Below are 18,853 nucleotides of genomic sequence, written 5' to 3'. Positions count from 1 at the left end.
ATCGCCGCCGAAAGGCAGGAAACGCGCTTTTCCACGCTGGAAAAATGGAGCAACGAGACCAGATCGCCGCGCCGCTATCGGAAAGCTGAAGCGAAATGTTCCCGAGGATTTTTTGGACTGCTTTCTGCGCCGGCATTGGTGCGAGTTTGTGGCTCGGTGGCCGCGTGACACCTGTCCCCGGCGTTTTCTACGGGGTGTTATGCAACCTCGACCGAAAAATCTCGGTGCGGGAACGCGGCGCGCGGTCTAACCCTTCTCTCAGATGTGCCGCAGAGAGTGAAAGCGCGAGCATCGTTCGCGTGCTCGCCCGGTTGCTGGAATAACGCCTCGTGTTCCGCAACGAGGCGCCGTTACCGCGTGTGCAACGTGTCGTTATCGATCGCTGGGACAAGGATGCGACCGATACGCAGTGTCCTCGCGATCCTGGCCCTCCTGGCTGCGTCCTCGGCCGCAGATTTCGGTAAGAACGACAGGCAGCGACGCGCTGCTGCGAGGTTTCCGTTGCGAAATGCGATGGAAAAGGCAGTGCGACAACTGAAATTTTCGTTAATTACTCGTAAACGAAGCCGCAGATTACATTTTCGCGAAGGAAAACGTTGCTTAGAATGACCTTAGAGTGACCACACATTTCCGTATTGCGAGACATTTTTGGGACACCCTGTATATATCGAGCCTCAAGTTTTCAGTTTATATCATTATTTGGATGAGAACTAAATGCAGTGTTTTAACCCTTTGCACTCGACAATTGCATCACATTTGCATTACGTTACATTACAACTGTAAATTAATTAATGCGAATAAATTTTTGATCGCCGCTCGGAGACGGTGTCCGCATTTTACATTGATCGCAAGATCGAAGCAAGGATTTTCCGTTCACATCTTTGGTATCCGCGCGACGACGAAAGTTCGCGCGTTGTTCGAAGGTTTCGTGACATAATGCACGCATTTGTCGGGGGAGGGTATTGCGCGAAGGACGTGATTATCGGCGCGAATTATGCGAGCGGAAAATTCTCACGGAATGCGGAGCCATTGTGAATTGCAAAACTGGAGGACAAAGACGTCGAAAGAGAATCGACAGAGTCTGCTCGATTTAATGGGAATTTTAGTTTCATCGTTGAATTCCCCGCTTTCGTTTTCGCGTGTACAGCAAATTCTCCCTGATTGTCCCACAGAGTGTACACGAAAATGGACAATTTGGGAAGCGGAGGATACGATTATTCGAGGACTATAAAATACAGATAACAATAATTGAAGTAAAACTAAAAATAATAATTGGAAATTTCATAGAATGGAAACAGGAAGTAACGAATAAAATTATGATTAACGCAATAAATAATTTAATAGTATAAATTAATGATAATAATATTATAATAATATATAATAATATTATAATAATATATAATAATATATAATAATATATAATAATATTATAATAATAATGTAATAATATAATATAATAATAATAATAATAATAATTAATGATAATAATAATAATAATAATTGAATTATGATTGCGAAACGCGTGTGGATGCAACGAGTATTAAACAACGAATTGCGTGAACAAAGGATACAAAATGTCAAGAATAAATAAATAAATATCAAAATAACAAAATATCATTGAATCTTGGAAATCTAACGGGTGATACTATATTGGAAAGGATGCGTCGAAAAATACAGAAGTTCAACAATTGAAAAATTGACCGCAGGGTTCCGTTTTCTCAACCACCTGCAATGTTAGCGTGCAGGAAAATTGCTGTCGTTTATTTACGACCTTGACGGCATCAAACTAGGACGTTACGTTTGATGCCCTTAAAAGGAAACCCGTCGCTCGTTTCATTGGAAATGGCTCCGAACCCGATCTGTTCGCTGTTTCTTAAAATGTCTTGAAATATGGCGCCCATATCCGATTTAACGACGACGTACAGTTAGGGCACAAAGTATTCGTACACCTTCTAAAACCGAGTAACTTTTTTTATAATTGGGCCATGCGATCTAAATTTTGTCGAGATGTTATTAGACAATTTTTTGACAAATTGTTTCCGAATATTGCAATTGGTCGGAATGACAGAAAAGAATAATGATCTCAGAACAATTTAGACCGCTCGGTATAATTATAAAAAAGTTATTCCAGTTTCAAAGGTGTACAAATAAATTCTAGGCTCTTATAATAATTATAAAAGAAAGCTAGAAAGCCTAGAAAAGCTAGAAAACCTAGAAAACCTATATTGAAATTCCTTTGTCCCAAAATTATGTTGCTTCCGGGAAACGAGCGGTTCCTGAGACCATTTGAAGCAACTTTTTCCTTTGCAACAATTTTCTCCGCGGCTTCGTTTACGAGTTATTGACGAAAAACAGAGACCAATAAGAGGCGAGCTCGGCTGACGGCCCGCCCTCGCGGCCAATGCCGCGTCGCGCTAGCCGTCTGACGCGGCAGTAATGGTCGCGAGGGCGTGGCGTCAGCGTTTTTCCTTAATAACTCGTAAACGAAGCCGCGGATCGCGTTTTCGTAAAGGAAAAAGTTGCTTCAAATCAGCTCAGGAACTGTTACCACTATAATTTAACCTCGTTTCCCGGAAGCAACGTAATTTTCGGACACCCTGTACATCGCTCTATGATCAAAATGAAGGAACTTTCTCCGTTTGCAGAGGACCACTTCAAAGATTGCCATCCAAACGTGCCAGGCTTCGACGCGTGTATACGCGAAGCGTTGAACGCGATCCGGCCGTACTTCAAAACCGGACTTTCCGCGTACAATGTAGCTCCTTTCGATCCGTTCTTCGCCAAGGAGGTTTCAGTGAAACGTGGAATGCAGAATTTCGGTTTTACTTTGACGCTGAGGAACGTCACCGAGAGCGGATGGTCTGCCAGCAAAGTAACGAAATTCGTCAGCGATCTGCCGCATTACAAGGTAACAATTCCTATGGATTCACATTTGTTGCTAATTGTTAAAAACGTCTTTCACAGTTTCTGCTCGACGATGCTCACTTTTTAGTCGAGAAATAGTTTCGTTAACTTAACATTTGCGCACCTGCTTAACACATGTAGCATAAAACAGTGATAAAATGGAGAGTACGGCTCTTGTGGAAAAAAGTATTCGACCACCTTTTAAAATGAAATAACCTTTTTTTCATAGTGGTCTAATTGACTCGAATTTTTTTTAAGCGTTAATGGGACTAGTTTTTCATTCTTTCAATTCTTTTGATTCTTTTGATTCTTTTAATTCTTCTTTTAATTCTTCTTTTAATTCTTCTTTTAATTCTTCTTTTAATCCTGCTATCACAAAATGACAACAAAAGATAAAAAGCACTCGTTTCTCAACTTTTTTATCTGAAAACCCGTGTGCCCTTTTAAACCGCTTTGAACCCTTTCGCATACAGAATTTTATTGTCCTCCGCGTATTTTGGAAGTCGCAGACGGTGCAGAAGTTGCGCGAGACACCCTGTATAAGGAACCAATTGACTTTCCAATTCCTCAGAAAAACTTATTTTGAATCTACACTCCACTTATTCCGAACGTGGAAAGTTCCGATGACCTGCTTCTGATTCGCGTTGGTGCCAAGTGGCGCTTATGGTCCTTTTTCTGCAGGAAATACTAAATAAAAAAACAAACAAAAAGAAAAACAGACAATTACCTTAACAAAGATTAAAAAACAGATTTAACCTTGATATCGTACGAGTCTCTCCTGTTTGTTTAAACAAACGACGTGCAAAAAAAAACGTGCAGCGTCGCCGCGGCTAAAATGATCGAAGAATCTTGAAATTACGTAAATAATTGAATGCCTGGAGGTGCAAGTTTTATTGGTCTTCTTAGCGGGATTAGCGGATTCGTAGAGGTGTTGGCCTTGAGTTTGCCAAGAGATTTTGTTGCTGCTATAGTTCAGCGTTCCGCTGTACACATTTATGCTTACGCATAATAGTAGCTTTCACTTGGATGCGTCAGTGAGTTAATTGTACCGGCATAAGATCTCTGGTAATAGAATATACGTAGTGTTCCAGTGCTGAGACAAAGGAGACACCGTATTCGCTCGTTTTTACGCTGATATTTATATATATATATGTAACAGTGGCAGTGCATTATATACTTATTTATATTATATATATTTTATATTATATTTGTATTCTATTTATATTGTATTTATTTTATTTATATATATATATATATATATATACTCATTTGCAAATTTACACTTCAATTTCAGGTTGTCTATACTCAGAGCTTCCCGGAAAAATTTCTCTCGGGTTCCTACGACTTCAATGCGAACGTATTCGGGACCTCTGTGACGAACAAGGGAAAATTCACTTTAACCCTTTGTAAGTAAACATCGATCATTTAAGAATTTTTAATCACTACCATAGGTAACAGAAACCATAATTATTATATGATTATAATAGTTAAAAATCGTTGCATTAAATTGATTGGATTAAGTATTACATTAATTTCAACGTTTCTAGTTACCGTCAATAATTATACAGGGGGTGTATTATTATCATTGATGCATCATCACCTAGCAAAGAACTCGAATGAACTTCTTAGACAACAGAATCTTTCGATATCAAGTTATTGCAAAAATAAACCGTCGGATAAGAGAGTTTTTACTGTAACTGTTCTTTTGGGTACGCGATTCAAAGGAGAACAGTTCACCTTTTAATTTCGTCGTTCCTCGGATTCGGGCTGTTGCGATCTCTCTTCTCATAATTTCTTGCTTTTCAGATGACCTTGTTCAGACGACCACCGTCACCAAGAGACCCGGCCAAAAGATCCAAGTAAACGTGGACGTGCAAACGATCCGCGACCTGAAGCTCCACATCACGCACTTGCTCTCCGGCCGACAGATGCTGGAGAACATCCTCGACAGAATAATAAATGGCGCCTGGCAGCCGGGATTCGTGATGACCAGGGGGCTGATTAACGATCTCGTCTCTACCGCCTTCACCGAAATATTCGGCACCGCGTTCCGTAATTTCCCCTTCGAAAGGATCATCAAACCAAAACCGGGGGGAAGTTAGAATTCGAGTTACGGACCAAGGAATCATTCGGATTACATGCTTTGAGCTACAGGTTATTCGAAAATTATTGTACTTGTGGGAAACAAGGGGTTCCCGAGGTCATTTGGAGCAACTTTTTCCTTTGTGGAAATGCGATCCGCGGCTTCGTTTACGAGTTATTCACGAAAAACACCGACGCCACGCCCTCGCGACCATTGCCGCTGCGTCAAACGGCCAGCGCGACGCGGCATTGGTCGCTGGGCGGAGCGCCGGCCGCGCTCGCTCTTCGATTGGTCCACGTTTCTCGTCGATAACTCGTAAACGAAGCCGCGGATCGCATTTTCGCTAAGGAAAAGGTTGCTTCAAATGGCCTCGGGAACCTCCCGGTTCTAGATTCTACAATAATTTTGGGACAATAGAACACTATTTTGTTGTAAAACACAAATTTCCGAATGGCTTTCTTAATCCACGTCTTCCGCTTGAAACATATGATATCTCAGATTAGTATAAAAGACATTTTTAGAACAGTTTCAGGTGCCAAATGGCCGTTCATAGGTTTATTGTGGTAATGTTACCTACAGACAGTTTTTAAAGAATATTAAATGCATAATATATATTTTATATTTTTTTTTATTACGTTTTTATACTTTATATTTTTATATACATTTTACACATGAACAGATTGTGGCAAAAATACTCTTACATTTTTCTGTACTTTGCAAGTAATTTGCAAGTAATTTTAAACGACAGCCTATGTTATTTGAATATAAATTAAATATCATATTTAAATATGATATCAATATGGTATACGTTTTGATATACTTTAAAAACTAATATTATATCACTTTGGTGGAACGAAAAAAAAAATGTATATTTATATAATATAATATATTACACAATAATAATATAAGATATTATTATTATATAATATAATATAATAATAATATAATATATTACACATAATACTTGTATCATTTAGCAAATGATACGAACGAAATTATAAATTTCATAACGTTGCAAAAATGTTAAATTGAACAGTCAGTGTTTCGCATAAATTTCATATTATTGACAACAGCATCATTACATTTACATTGCAACGCAGAAAACACACAGCAATTTAGTAGATTCTGTACATAGGGACGATATTATTTTCGCGACATATTTAAACGTTTCAGTCTTTCGCATAAGAAACGCGCGAAGAATGTTCGGTTTCATTATCGGTTCTTGCCGCGCGGCGTTTGTTTAGCATAACAATTCAGCTAGGGACAATCGGTACACCGAAACCAAAGGAGAACAGGATGATTTCTTCGTCTCGCGAGATAGCTGCTTGCCTTGAGAGGCGCACGGTCTCTGACCTCGCATTCTCATGGTGTACGAGCACGGTGTATCAACATCAGTGCATCTTTTCACTCTCTTATCGATCGACGAGATATTTGCAGCAACAGTCCGACCGCTCTTACATAAACGAGCGAGCAATTTTGTTCAGGCATTGTTGTTCGAATTTAGCAAACCGGCGGCCAGACAATTCTGACCCACTCGATTAACACGTGTAAATCAAGTTACATTGATTCCACATGCTGTTTTAATGTGCATCGAGAACAGATCTCCTATGCAATCGACAACGCATTTTCTATTGTTTTTAATATAGAAATTTAGGTATATTTAAATATATATATGTCTCTATTTTTTATTATTTTTAATATAGAAATATACGTATGTTTCTATTTTCTATTATTTTTGATATAGAAATATAGATATATTTCTATTTTCTATTATTTTTGATATAGAAGTATATATATATTTCTATTTTCTACTATTTTTAATATATAGAAATATAGATATATTTATATTTTCTATTATTTTTGATATAGAAATATAGATATATTACTATTTTCTATTATCTCTAATATAGAAATATAGATATAGTACTATTTTCTATTATTTTTGATATAGAAATATAGATATATTACTATTTTCTATTATCTCAAATATAGAAATATAGATATATTACTATTTTATGTTATTTCTAATATAGAAATATAGATATATTTTCACTTTTTAATATTTCTAATATAGAAATATAGATATATTTCAATTTTCAATATTTCTAATATAGAAATATAGATATATTTCTACTTTTTAATATTTCGAATATAAAAATATAGTTATATTTCTATTTTCTATTATTTCTAATATAGAAATATCCATATATTTTCACTTGTTAATATCTCTAATATAGAAATATACATATATTTAAATATACATATATTCCTATTCAAAGAAAAATATGCGGCGACACGGAATTATTGTCTTTTCTTTTTATCATTAAAATACACAAATGAAAACACCGTATCATCTATTTATTTATTCCTATAAAATTTCCCAACAGTGCACAAAATGGCATCATTCGCGCTGCTAGATATTTCTATCAGAAAAATCTACCGAGTGCCCAAAGGGTTGAATTATGGTATACCAATTCTGTGATCGTTCGTAGCACGAGTATCAAGTACATATTACCAAACCTCATAGGTATTCCGTGCTCGCGTGTTTTACGTATAACACCGTGTCAATGGGAGCATTAACCCGTTCAATCTCCGTCACGACCGAAATCGGTCGTGATCGGCACAAGATACCGTGCTCATTAACGGTGCTTAAAATTCTTTCCTAATACCCCATGTCGGGCACCTCTGACGTACACCATTGACGTACGCTTACTTTCGATCTACCCGTGTCAAATTTCTATCGCCGATTATCGGGTGTTACGAAGCACGATGTGACACGAACCAATGACACCTTTATAATATACCCACGGTGGCAGATTAAAGTGTGCGAATGCAACTCTTGAACCGTGGTCGTTTTTTTTCAAGACTGGATTTAGGATCGTTTCGATATTTTCGAATACGTTAGCTTTTTTCGATAGTGCTTGGTAAATCGTGCGGAAATTTTGGCCAATTTATAGAAATATATGTGCATTTCTATATTAGAAATAATACAAAATAGAAATATATCTATATTTCTATATTAGGAATATTTGAAAATAGATATATAACTATATTTCTATATTAGGAATATTAGAAAATAGATATATAACTATATTTCTATATTAGGAATATTAGAAAATAGATATATAACTATATTTCTATATTAGGAATATTAGAAAATAGATATATAACTATATTTCTATATTAGGAATATTAGAAAATAGATATATAACTATATTTCTATATTAGAAATATTAAACAGTAGAAATATATCTATATTTCTATATTAGAAATATTAAACAGTAGAAATATATCTATATTTCTATATTAGAAATAATAGAAAATATAAATATATCTATATTTCAATATCAAAAATAATATAAAATAGAAATATAAGTATATTTCTATATCAAAAATAATAGAAAATATCAATATATCTATATCTCTATATAAAAAATAATAGAAAATAGAAATATACAAATATATCGTTCCATCTTCGTTTATCTATCTCTAAAAGTATAAAACTCCCCTCGATTCTATAATTATTCGCACGCACGTTATAATTCGATATACTTGAAAACCGATTTCTTTCGGCGTGCAAAATAGAAACTTTCCGGTCACCTGGACACGTTCAAGATAATTCTCGAGATCGTAATAGAGGTCAGTGGGCACCGCCGCGTTCTTGTCACATTTCGTTAGAAAGCCGAAAGAGCTGGAACAGGCAAGTTAATAGTACTCGAACCCGTCACGAACTATGGCTATAAATTTCTTTCTTTTTTTCCGGTCTTTCCGCGGCTTCTAAAACGGATTACATCAAGCCGTCGCTGTGTACGACCGGTGCCCGTTGATTATTTTCGCGGCCGGCTTTCCCAAAGTCGTCGATACGTACGCGACTTTCTTTTGTGATCGAAATGGCACAGAACCGGCCTAACTGAAGCCCATTAATTCGAGCAACAATCTGGTACCGTCGCGCTGTCTGGAAATAATTTTCTATCGATCGTGTTATTACAACGTCTGGTGCATCATATGCTGTCTATTATATTCCTCGACCCGGATTAAGGATAATATTTTCGAACGATGTAGACGGTGTTCGGTGTTCTGTTTGATTTTACGAAGCCCCGATTATCCGATTCTTTAAATAGCAGATTTCTCTACTGTCCAAATATGTTTCGCACGTGATCGTCACGATCTAAGGCAATCCGTGTGCAAGAATTGTTTTAGTAGAGCAGAGTGGTGCTGGTTCGATTGCACAATTCGAACACAGTTTTGGTTAATTCCATTGCTAATTCAATTCAAGTAGAATGCTATTCAAATAGAATGCTATTCAAATTCAATGCAATTCGAATAGAATGCAATTCAAATTCAATGCAATTCAAATAGAATGCAATTCGAATAGAATGCAATTTGCGAATATAAAGCAATTCGAATAGAATGCAATTCGAATACAAAGCACAATTCGAATACAGAGCAATTCAAATACAATTCAATTCAAATATAACATAATTCAAATACAATGCAAATCAAATAGAGTGAAATTCAAATAGAATGGAATTCAAATAGAAAGCAATTCGAATACAAAGCAATTCGAATAGAATGCAATTCGAATTCAAAGCAATTCGAATAGAATGCAATTCGAGTTCAAAGCAATTCAAATACAAAGCAATTCAAATATCCCAGTTCAATTACATCGTAATTCCTAATCTTAATTCAATTATTATACATTATAATTCCTAATCTCACTTCAATCACATCGTAATTCCTAATGTTAATTCAATTACACTATAATTCGTAATTAGCCAAATTCAATTACTCAGTATGTTGCAACTGTACTCCAACTGCAATAACATTGTAATTTCATCGAATAGATATAGATCTGAATTACGAATTACAATTCGACTGAATAATAACGCAATCGAATCGCGCCCTAATTACAATTCCTCGAGTAGTTCAATCGCGATTCCGCACAACTCTGTAGAAAAGTGACCAGCGATTATTTAACCATCGGATTATTTACGTCGAGCTACTTAGTTTGGATGATCGAGAACGCAAACGAATTACAAAATTTCAAACAGGAAAAGGAATATATCTAGAATACACGAAACGTCATCCGTGCTTCCACGAGTTCTTTAGCGAGTTACTCTCATGCATATGTAAAACCAACAATTTTTTTCTGTCGGGCTTCATTTGCCAAAGGTCCACTCACTCGTCTTTTATTTCCGTGTGCTTATTAAACGACGAATTCACGGAAGGCATTTTGAGAAGATCGATGAACTCATTGAATACATTATATTTTTTTGTTCGCGCGGACATAATCGAGGCGAACGATTTTACCTACGAAACGTTGTAAATATAAATAAATATAAATAAATGTAAATATGAATAAATGGACGTTCCACGGTGATTAAAAGTGCGATTCTCTACGTAAATATGTATACATATATTAAAAGTACCTATTTATTTGTTATATTTGGTGATATTCATAGCTATTCACGTGGAAAGGATACAAAAAATTAGCTTTCTCAAACAATAAATACATTATCTTTTGTAAAAAAATCCCTTTCTCTCTCTCCAATAAAAAGGACCTAATTTCGTCTACATTAATAAAAACGTAATGCCATCAAAGCGAACGCCGAGCTCCGCCGAGCTCGCAATTAAAAAAACGAAGCGAAAATTCCACGCATTCAATTAAACGTATCCACCCCGCCCCCCCCCAAAAAAAGCAAGAAATGAAGCGAGCGCCTGCGTCATAATTCAAGCAGATACCGAGTACGTTAAATTCTGCAAAAATGATGAAATCTTCGAAGAACGAAACAATTATAAACGTCGACATAAAATTAGCATAATTTGGCGACGCGCTGCTACGAAGCCGTGTCCAAAAAAAGACGAACAAATGTTAAAAAAAAGATCACGGCGACTGATAAAGCCGCTTCTATATTAAAATTAGTTAACTAACCAGCGAATAAATATTGCGTCACGGGGACGTTAAAATTGTCTTTTAAAACCGCCTTTTCCCGCTTTTTCTATGGAAAAATGTTAAAGAAGATCACGGCGAATGATAAAGTCGCAAATACAGAGCCGCTTCTATATTAAAATTAATTAACTAGCCAGCGAATAAATCACGCGTCGCATCGGGGACATCTTTTGGAACCGCCTTTTTTCCGAAATTTTTCTATGGGAATCGACCACTGTGCGCGGCGCGTCGTCCGCGTTTTTCAGCTTCTCGCGGATGCCTACGATCCACGGATCGGGTGCTACCTGTGCTCGCGCCGTTCCTTTTTCTTGTGCTCGTGTGCCCCGAAGGCATAGCGGGGGCAATGTCAAGGTGTTATAAGGCCTGACGCATCCCTGCTGGCCGGTCATTCCACGCGAAGAAATTCGATCGAGCCGCGCGAGCACCGCGGAGAGCGCAGAAGGAGCCATTTAGCGATCGCGATTTATTATTATTATTATTATTTTTTTTTATTATTATTATTATTATAATGACCTGGTCTACTAGCCTGTTGTTGTGCGCGTGTGCGTTGCTGATCGGTGCCGACGCGATCGGCAAGTACAAGGGCCTGGAGTTTTTGGAGCCGTGCTCCAAGAGGGACCATAATCTCGAGAGCTGTCTCGCGAGGTCGGCGAACGCCCTCACCGAACATTTCCGTCACGGTAAGCGAACTATGTCGGCTTCGAGCTCGTCTTCGATCTCTCCGAGATCTAGAGATTTAGAGTCGCGGTTCGTTATCGTTCATTATCGGTTCTCGATTCGTCCGCGGTGCAATGCATTGCACTCGCTGCAATGTCGCCAGGCGATAACACCTTCGACTTTACGGTTTATCTGTTCGCTTGCTCGTGCGGGGAGAGTTTTAACCCTTTTCGCACTCGGAGCCATTTTAACTGTCTAAAATAATGTCTCAGCTGTCCAAAATCTAAATCTAAAAGAATTTCTCTGAGTTATTGTATTTCCATTTTGTACGACGAAGTGCATTTTGTAACTATTTCTTTTTCTTTTAATAGTTTCTTTTATTGTTCTTCCTTGTAACGTGATAGTTTTTTAAATGTAAACTTTGTTGATGTAGAAGTTATCTTGGAACGTGATATAACGATTTTAGCGGTGCCTCGGAGTCGCCGCTCGAGTGCAAAGGGTTAATATTAAATTCTATCGGATCGGAAGATTCTACATTTTTTTTTATCTTAATGTTGCTGTAATTATAATTATGTCTCTTTGTCGGAATCGAAGCTATTGTGGCCGTTAAAGTGGTCTGTTTTTAATTGTTTAAAATTGATGGTTTAAAATTGTTGAGAAACTGGCACGAGAAATCGCCGAGTACACTTTTTAATTCGAGTGTATATTGTAAACAAAATGGCGAAAATTATTCTTTATTTAATGCCGAAAATTATATTCAGTTTTGTCACTCTGATAGAACAGGATGTTTCAGTTACTTTTATTGTTTGATAGGTTGAGGGTTGAATTTAGCAAAAATAATCTGATTAATGCGATTATGACTCGTTAATTATTATATATATATATATATATTGTCGATTTTAACTCGTTGGTTGTTACAAATCATTATAAATTAGTTACAATAATTAACGATTGTAACTCGTTGGTTACTACAAATCATTATAAATTAGTTACAATAATTAACGATTGCAATTCGTTGGTTATTAAAAATCTATCTGAACGGAAAATTTGATTCGTCTTTGACGGAATAAACGAAAGCAAGTGGCAGCGGCTGCCGTTCGCAGCTCGGCTTCTACGTAAAAGTAGAATTCGTGCGGGAAGTAGTCCTGTTCGCGGAGCGAGAAAAATACGGAAGTCGAAAGTAGAAGATCGCCGCGAAGATCTTGGCGTGACACCACGTGTTGCCCCGTCGAAAACGAATAAAAAGACGCGGCCGCGGCTAAGAAGCAGGTTATAACGGTGTATTCGAATGGTCACCCAGTGTCCTACATTCCTCGGGCTCGTCGCTGCAGACCGACGGAATAGGTTCAACGTTCTGACGCCGGCTGAATAAAACATCCGAACGTGCATGCGACGTGGCGCCGTCGGGAGCCGAATATCGCGCGGAATAATCCGACAGAATAATCTGTTATCGAACATTCTTCTCGCACAATGCTATAATTGTCTTAGGACCATCTGTAAACAATTAGATTTCTCGGTGCTTGTACGAAAATTTATTTAACTTGCATCAACTTATATTTAACTATTTTGATAATTTTAATAATAATAATTTTAATAATTTTAATCGTATTTTAATAATTTTAATAATAATTTTAATAATTTTACCATAAACGCGTCGAATGTCGATCAATTTCATTGTAAAAATTAATACTGCGATAATAATGTAATAACAGAATAGGGAATTTGAAACGAAACACGCGAATAACTCGCTTGTTTATAACAATAGAAGAAAAATTGTTAGACGAAAGTTGTTCTATTTCAAGAGGCGCATTGTACTATGTCAATAACTTTTTTATAGCTGGAAGTATAGAGGAAGTATGAAGGTCGAAGCTGTTTTTTAAATAGAACGACCTAGACTTTTATTCATATTCCGATAGAGTTTCTCAAGACAAATACAATGACCTATAAATAAAGGTAATTCGAGAAGGTTACAGCATACGAGCCAATGAGAGGCGAGCTCTGCTGGCGCGAGGCGGTCAATCCGACGGCCGCGCGGTGCCCAGTTCCGCTGATTGGCTCGGCCGTCGCGCGGCAGTCGCTCTCGCCTCTCATTGGCCACAGTTTTTCGTCAATAACTCGTAAACGAAGCCTCGTAGAACATTTTCGCTGAGGAAAAAGTTGCTTCAAATCGCCCGAGGAATCTATCGTTGCCGTTTAACGATCTTCCGGACACCCTGTAGAATCTCCAGGCTGCTCGCGCTTACTTTCCCGCCGGAACAACGAAGAAAGGAAAGAGTTGACCGACGACCTTGCAACGTCGGTCGACGTCCGCTGCTGCGAAACGCATCGACGAGACAATAAGCAGATAATAAACAGAACAAAATAAACAAAAAAAAACCGTCTCGCTTGCCGCGATTCGAATAATAAAGAACGACAGAGATTCCAAACGATTTTCTAAAATGTTCACGATTGTTTCGCGGTCGCAGGTCTGCCTCAGCTGGGCTACACAGAAGTCGAGCCGATCGTTCTCGACGAGCTGCACATCGCGCTGGGCGGCGGGTCCGACGGCTACAGGGCCCAGTTCAAGGACATCGCCGCGAGAGGAGTTTCCACGCTGCGGGTAACTGGTTTAAGGGCGAGGCTGTCGGACGACGAGGTGCAATTGCAATTGGCGCTCAGCATTCCGAAGATCCGGGCCGCGGCTAAATACAGATCCAGCGGCACCTTGATCCTGGTGAAAGCCAGCGGCGCCGGCGATTATTGGGGAGAGTACGGTAAGAGACGAATAATTCTAACAGCGCCGGAACGAACGTTGTCGGCCTGTCTGTCCGTCCGTCCGTCCGTCCGTTCGTAAATGAAGAGATTCGACGAAGAGATTCGACGCGAAATTAAATTCGCGGCGAATCGCGGGATTCGAAAGGCGGCGCGGCGCGGCGCCGGGTTTAAGCGCCGTGAAAACTGATTACTGTGAACGGTATTTTTTTTTTTTTTAACCTCGAACGGTAGTTAATCTTTGTAATAGAGGAGCGCGGGACTCGGTGAAAATACCCTGGTAAAAGTGTGGCGGAGACGCGTTGACTTTCACTGAAAGGCGCAATGTAAATTTGTTTTTGAAGGATTTCACGGTTTATTATCGCGACGGCGGCGGCCGATGGGACCGGCAATGTGTGTGTGTCTAGAATCAACGAGTTTTTAATTGGTATGTGCAGTTGTGCAGAGAAAATCTGTATGGTGCTGGGGAAAAATCTGTATGTTTATGTTTAGATGATTTGGAAACGCTTTGATTTAATGTTCTGTGGACGGTGTATTTTATTGTGGAATCAAGAAAGCGTAACTGTATTTGTATACTTCTAGGTTTGAAGTGATAGAAGACAGAGATATATGTATATTTAAGTATATGTACATTTCTATGTTAGAAATGATAGGATATAATTGCATTTTTATGTATATTTACAGATAATAGAATATAACTGTATTTCTGTGTATATTAGAGATAATAGAAAATATAAATATAACTATGGTTCTATATTAGAAATGGTATAAAATAGAAATATATCCATATTTCTATATTAGATATATTAAAAAGTAGAAATATATCTATATTTCTATATTAGAAATAATAGAAAGTAGAAATATATCTATATTTCTATATTATAAATATTAAAAAGTGAAAATATATCTATATTTCTATATTAGAAATATTAAAAACTGAAAATATATCTATATTTCTATATTAGAAATATTAAAAAGTGAAAATATATCTATATTTCTATATTAGAAATATTAAAAAGTGAAAATATATCTATATTTCCATATTAGAAATATTAAAAAGTGAAAATATATCTATATTTCTGTATTATAAATATTAAAAAGTGAAAATATATCTATATTTCTATATTAGAAATATTAAAAAGTGAAAATATATCTATATTTCTATATTAGAAATAATATAAAATAGAAGTATATCTATACTTCTATATTAGAAATAATGAAAAACAGCAATATATCTATATTTGCACTGTAATGCTGCCAATAATATTAAAATCATTTTTTATCTTTCACAAATCTATATGTACAACGTCTTCTAATATCTCAGAACTAATTATCACACCAATATCCTGATAAAACTGATCGACGTTCTTACACGTAAAATTACATTACATTTCACATTACATATAAACACGAACAATTTCGAAAGAAGAGATACGATCACTTATACTTTATTTATTTTTCAATTCTCAATCATTATTCCTATCTCCATTTCAATTACTATACACCTATAATAATCAATATTTAATTGTCATATATATCTATAGTCATGAATCGCCAAACAACCATAAAAACAAAAGACGCATTTTTATGCGCGATCCGAGCGCTAATTAGATAGAAATTACTGGTAACCTGTATGCAGGAAAAACGTCGTGATCCAACTCGGCAACTTGTTTCACCGTGCTCTTCTTGATTGCAGAGGGCGTCAAGGCCAAAGTCTTTATCAGAGCGAAGCCGTTCCTGGCCCAAGGCCGCCGTTATTTGAGGCTGCAGCAGCTCAAGATGGACTTCAGCGTGCAAAACATCAGAATGGGCGTCGAGAACGTTCGCGACAGCAATTCGATAATACGTAAGCCATCGAAAAAAACTAATCGCATAATCTTCTCCGGTGTCCATTAATCGAAATATGTTGTTTTTTCGTCGGCCACATAAACAAGAGTTTCACCATAAATTATGCCGCCCGAACGACCAACGGTATACCATAAACGTCTCGTCGCGTTAATTTATTATAATCGCGAAATATCGTGGACGAATCACAATAAAATCTTGCTCTTCAGAGAGACAGTAGTTGACGTTGATGTAAACGCACGAATCGGAGGATTGCATCATGCGACGCGTAAAAAATTGGGGGAAAAACACGCGGCGACTAAAATTATACTTTACTATGCTTATTAGTTTGATGCTTTATTTATATTATGCTTATTTGCTATGCTTATTATTTGCTATACTTTGCTACGCATATGCGACTTAAATTATACTTTATTACGCTTATTAGTTTTATGCTTTATTTATATTATGTTTGTTTAATATGCTTATTATTTGTTATACTTTGCTACGCACACGCGACTTAAATTATACTTTATTACGCCTTAATTTTTCCATTTTATGTTACTAATATTTGGGCTTTTGTTCCGAATCATTGACAGAACAATGAAAAGAAAATGCAGCGTTTTAGGAACAGATTTTCTAAAAAAATACAATTTTTATTTCCAATTCGATTAAATCGAAGGATAATTTGAAGAGCGGCTGCTTCGAAACCGTGCAAAAAGCCGCGAACAACAAACCTTATAAAAAAAGATCCCAGTAAACGACAAGCCGCGCGTTCAATCGCATTAATTAATTAATTAATTAATTAACACTGACTTTCGCCCGCTTTTTATGCGCGACGCTCACCGGACTAACTTTGTTTTTTTCTTTCTTTTTTCGGTGCGACTTTCAGTTGCTGCACTGAACCTGTTCATTAACACGAACAGCCAGGAGCTGTTGAAAGAGATGAAACCAGATCTCAGACGGAAGTTGGTCCAAGTGATGACGACCTTCGTCGAGAAGATCTTCGCGCAAGTGCCGTACGACGCCTGGATCACCGATTAGGATCCGCGGCCGCGGCGGATCTCGCTTCTCGGCGATGTCATGGACGAATTCGCGCTCGTCGTGTTCTTTTTTTTTGGAAAGAAGACCTCGCGCTTCCATTTTCCAGCGATAGAACGGTCGACCTGGTAACCGGTCGCGACCACGAAAGTGATAAAGGGTTAATAGTTGATAGGTTAATAGGTTAATAGGTTAACATAATGACTCTTTGCACTCGAAGTCGAATTAACGCAAAATTTAAAATAGCTTTTTTGTGATCCACGGTTTTTCTATTTTATGCGACCTGGTGCATTCTATGCGCATGAAATTTAGGCAAATTTGATTAATTTATGATGAAATATTAATATTGAAGTATTATTAAATTAATAGTAATATTGAGATATTAATAAATTAATAGTAATGTTGAAATATTAATAAATCAATATTAATATTACAATATTAATAGATCAATATCAATATTACAATATTAATAGATCAATATTAATATTAAAATATTAATAGATCAATATTAATATTAAAATATTAATAGATTAAGATTAATATAAAAATATTAATAAAACAATATCAATATTAAAGTATTACTAAAATCACTTTGAGACGTGTCATAGCAATTTTTAACGGCGCCACGGAGCCGTCACTCGAGTGCAAAGGGTTGATAGCTTAATAATAAGTTAATAGTTACACAAATTAGCAAGATAAGAAAATTCGCCACTATGCTAAGGATAAATTAGCGCCGATAGGTGTTCGTTCGACTGGACAAGGAACTCTGAACGATTCGAAATGAGAAATACTGTTGAAAGAATAGGAATCCAATGCTCGATTCGTTTTATACCCCCCTCCCCACCCCTTAGATTTACATTTCCCTTCATCCTGAAAGCGAAGTTACATTAAGAATAACGCGTTCCATTCCGTCTATTATGATTCTGTCACGGTATTTTTCGAATTGATCCGTTCATAGGGTACGAACGACGACGATTGACTAATTGAAGAATACGAATGCGACGAGTTGTAGGCATGTTCGATAATTGTTATATTTAATACGTTCATACCAACGCGACCAGAATGTCTTTTACAACTTCTCTTATATTTGTTCTTCAATTTACTATTTTAGCTTATTTTCTATGATATTATTTTGTCGTAAAACGATGTCGATATCGTAAAACGTTCGATAGAACGGCATACTTCGATTTAGCGCGATTAGGACACGTGCTAGAGAATAGTATAAATATTTGTACAATCCGACGTTACAATTCGATTAACGTAATCGCCGTGATCTTTTGTAGATACATGTATGCTCAACGAAGAAAATAGAATATTTATGTCTGCCACTGTTCCGATGAAGTTCGTAGCATTTTCATTTATTTTTATGATTTACTTTTTCTTTGTAATTTTATAAACCGATTTCAACGCTTCACCCACGTTCCAAAATATGTAATGACTCCCTAATTGGCACTATGATTGTGCAGAAAAATGGAAAATTTGGGAATAGGAGATGCGATTAATTTTATAGCTTTTTTTATAGTTACTCGTTCGCTCGTTTTCATAGTCGTTGACAATCGGCGACCATAAAAACGAGTCGCGAGGCTCGAATAATCGGCTCCCCCTCTCCCCAAATTGTCCAATGACTCCCTAATTGGTACTAT

The 18,853-nt window shown here is 36.9% G+C and overlaps 2 protein-coding genes across 2 annotated transcripts; both read left to right on the top strand.

Annotated features, from left to right (window-relative positions):
• The first annotated feature begins 270 nt into the window (after positions 1 to 270).
• On the top strand, positions 271 to 5,616 carry Jhbp16 (Juvenile hormone binding protein 16). Its single transcript, XM_033477557.2, has 4 exons — positions 271 to 460; positions 2,646 to 2,908; positions 4,199 to 4,310; positions 4,711 to 5,616. The coding sequence occupies exons 1-4, from the start codon at positions 394 to 396 to the stop codon at positions 5,004 to 5,006; spliced, it is 738 nt and encodes a 245-aa protein (XP_033333448.2). The 5' UTR covers positions 271 to 393; the 3' UTR covers positions 5,007 to 5,616.
• A 5,664-nt stretch (positions 5,617 to 11,280) lies between these two features.
• Jhbp2 (Juvenile hormone binding protein 2) lies at positions 11,281 to 18,551 on the top strand. The gene is given in 4 exon segments (XM_033477544.2): positions 11,281 to 11,617; positions 14,060 to 14,347; positions 16,042 to 16,191; positions 17,062 to 18,551. Coding segments are annotated over 4 exon segments (927 nt in total). The 3' UTR covers positions 17,214 to 18,551.
• Positions 18,552 to 18,853: the final 302 nt, after the last annotated feature.

This window comes from Megalopta genalis, chromosome 16, assembly GCF_051020955.1.
Source record: "Megalopta genalis isolate 19385.01 chromosome 16, iyMegGena1_principal, whole genome shotgun sequence".
Lineage (NCBI taxonomy): Eukaryota > Metazoa > Arthropoda > Insecta > Hymenoptera > Halictidae > Megalopta > Megalopta genalis.
The sequence above is the reverse complement of the archived record's forward strand: the minus strand, read 5'-3'. Positions and strand labels throughout refer to the sequence as shown.

Bases quoted from the DNA above. Each gene is read 5' to 3' on its own strand.
- Jhbp16 (XM_033477557.2), top strand. From the start codon at position 394: ATGCGACCGATACGCAGTGTCCTCGCGATCCTGGCCCTCCTGGCTGCG. The intron at 2,909-4,198 runs GTAACAATTCCT...CTTCAATTTCAG, and splicing joins GCGATCTGCCGCATTACAAG to GTTGTCTATACTCAGAGCTT. The intron at 4,311-4,710 runs GTAAGTAAACAT...CTTGCTTTTCAG, and splicing joins AAAATTCACTTTAACCCTTT to ATGACCTTGTTCAGACGACC.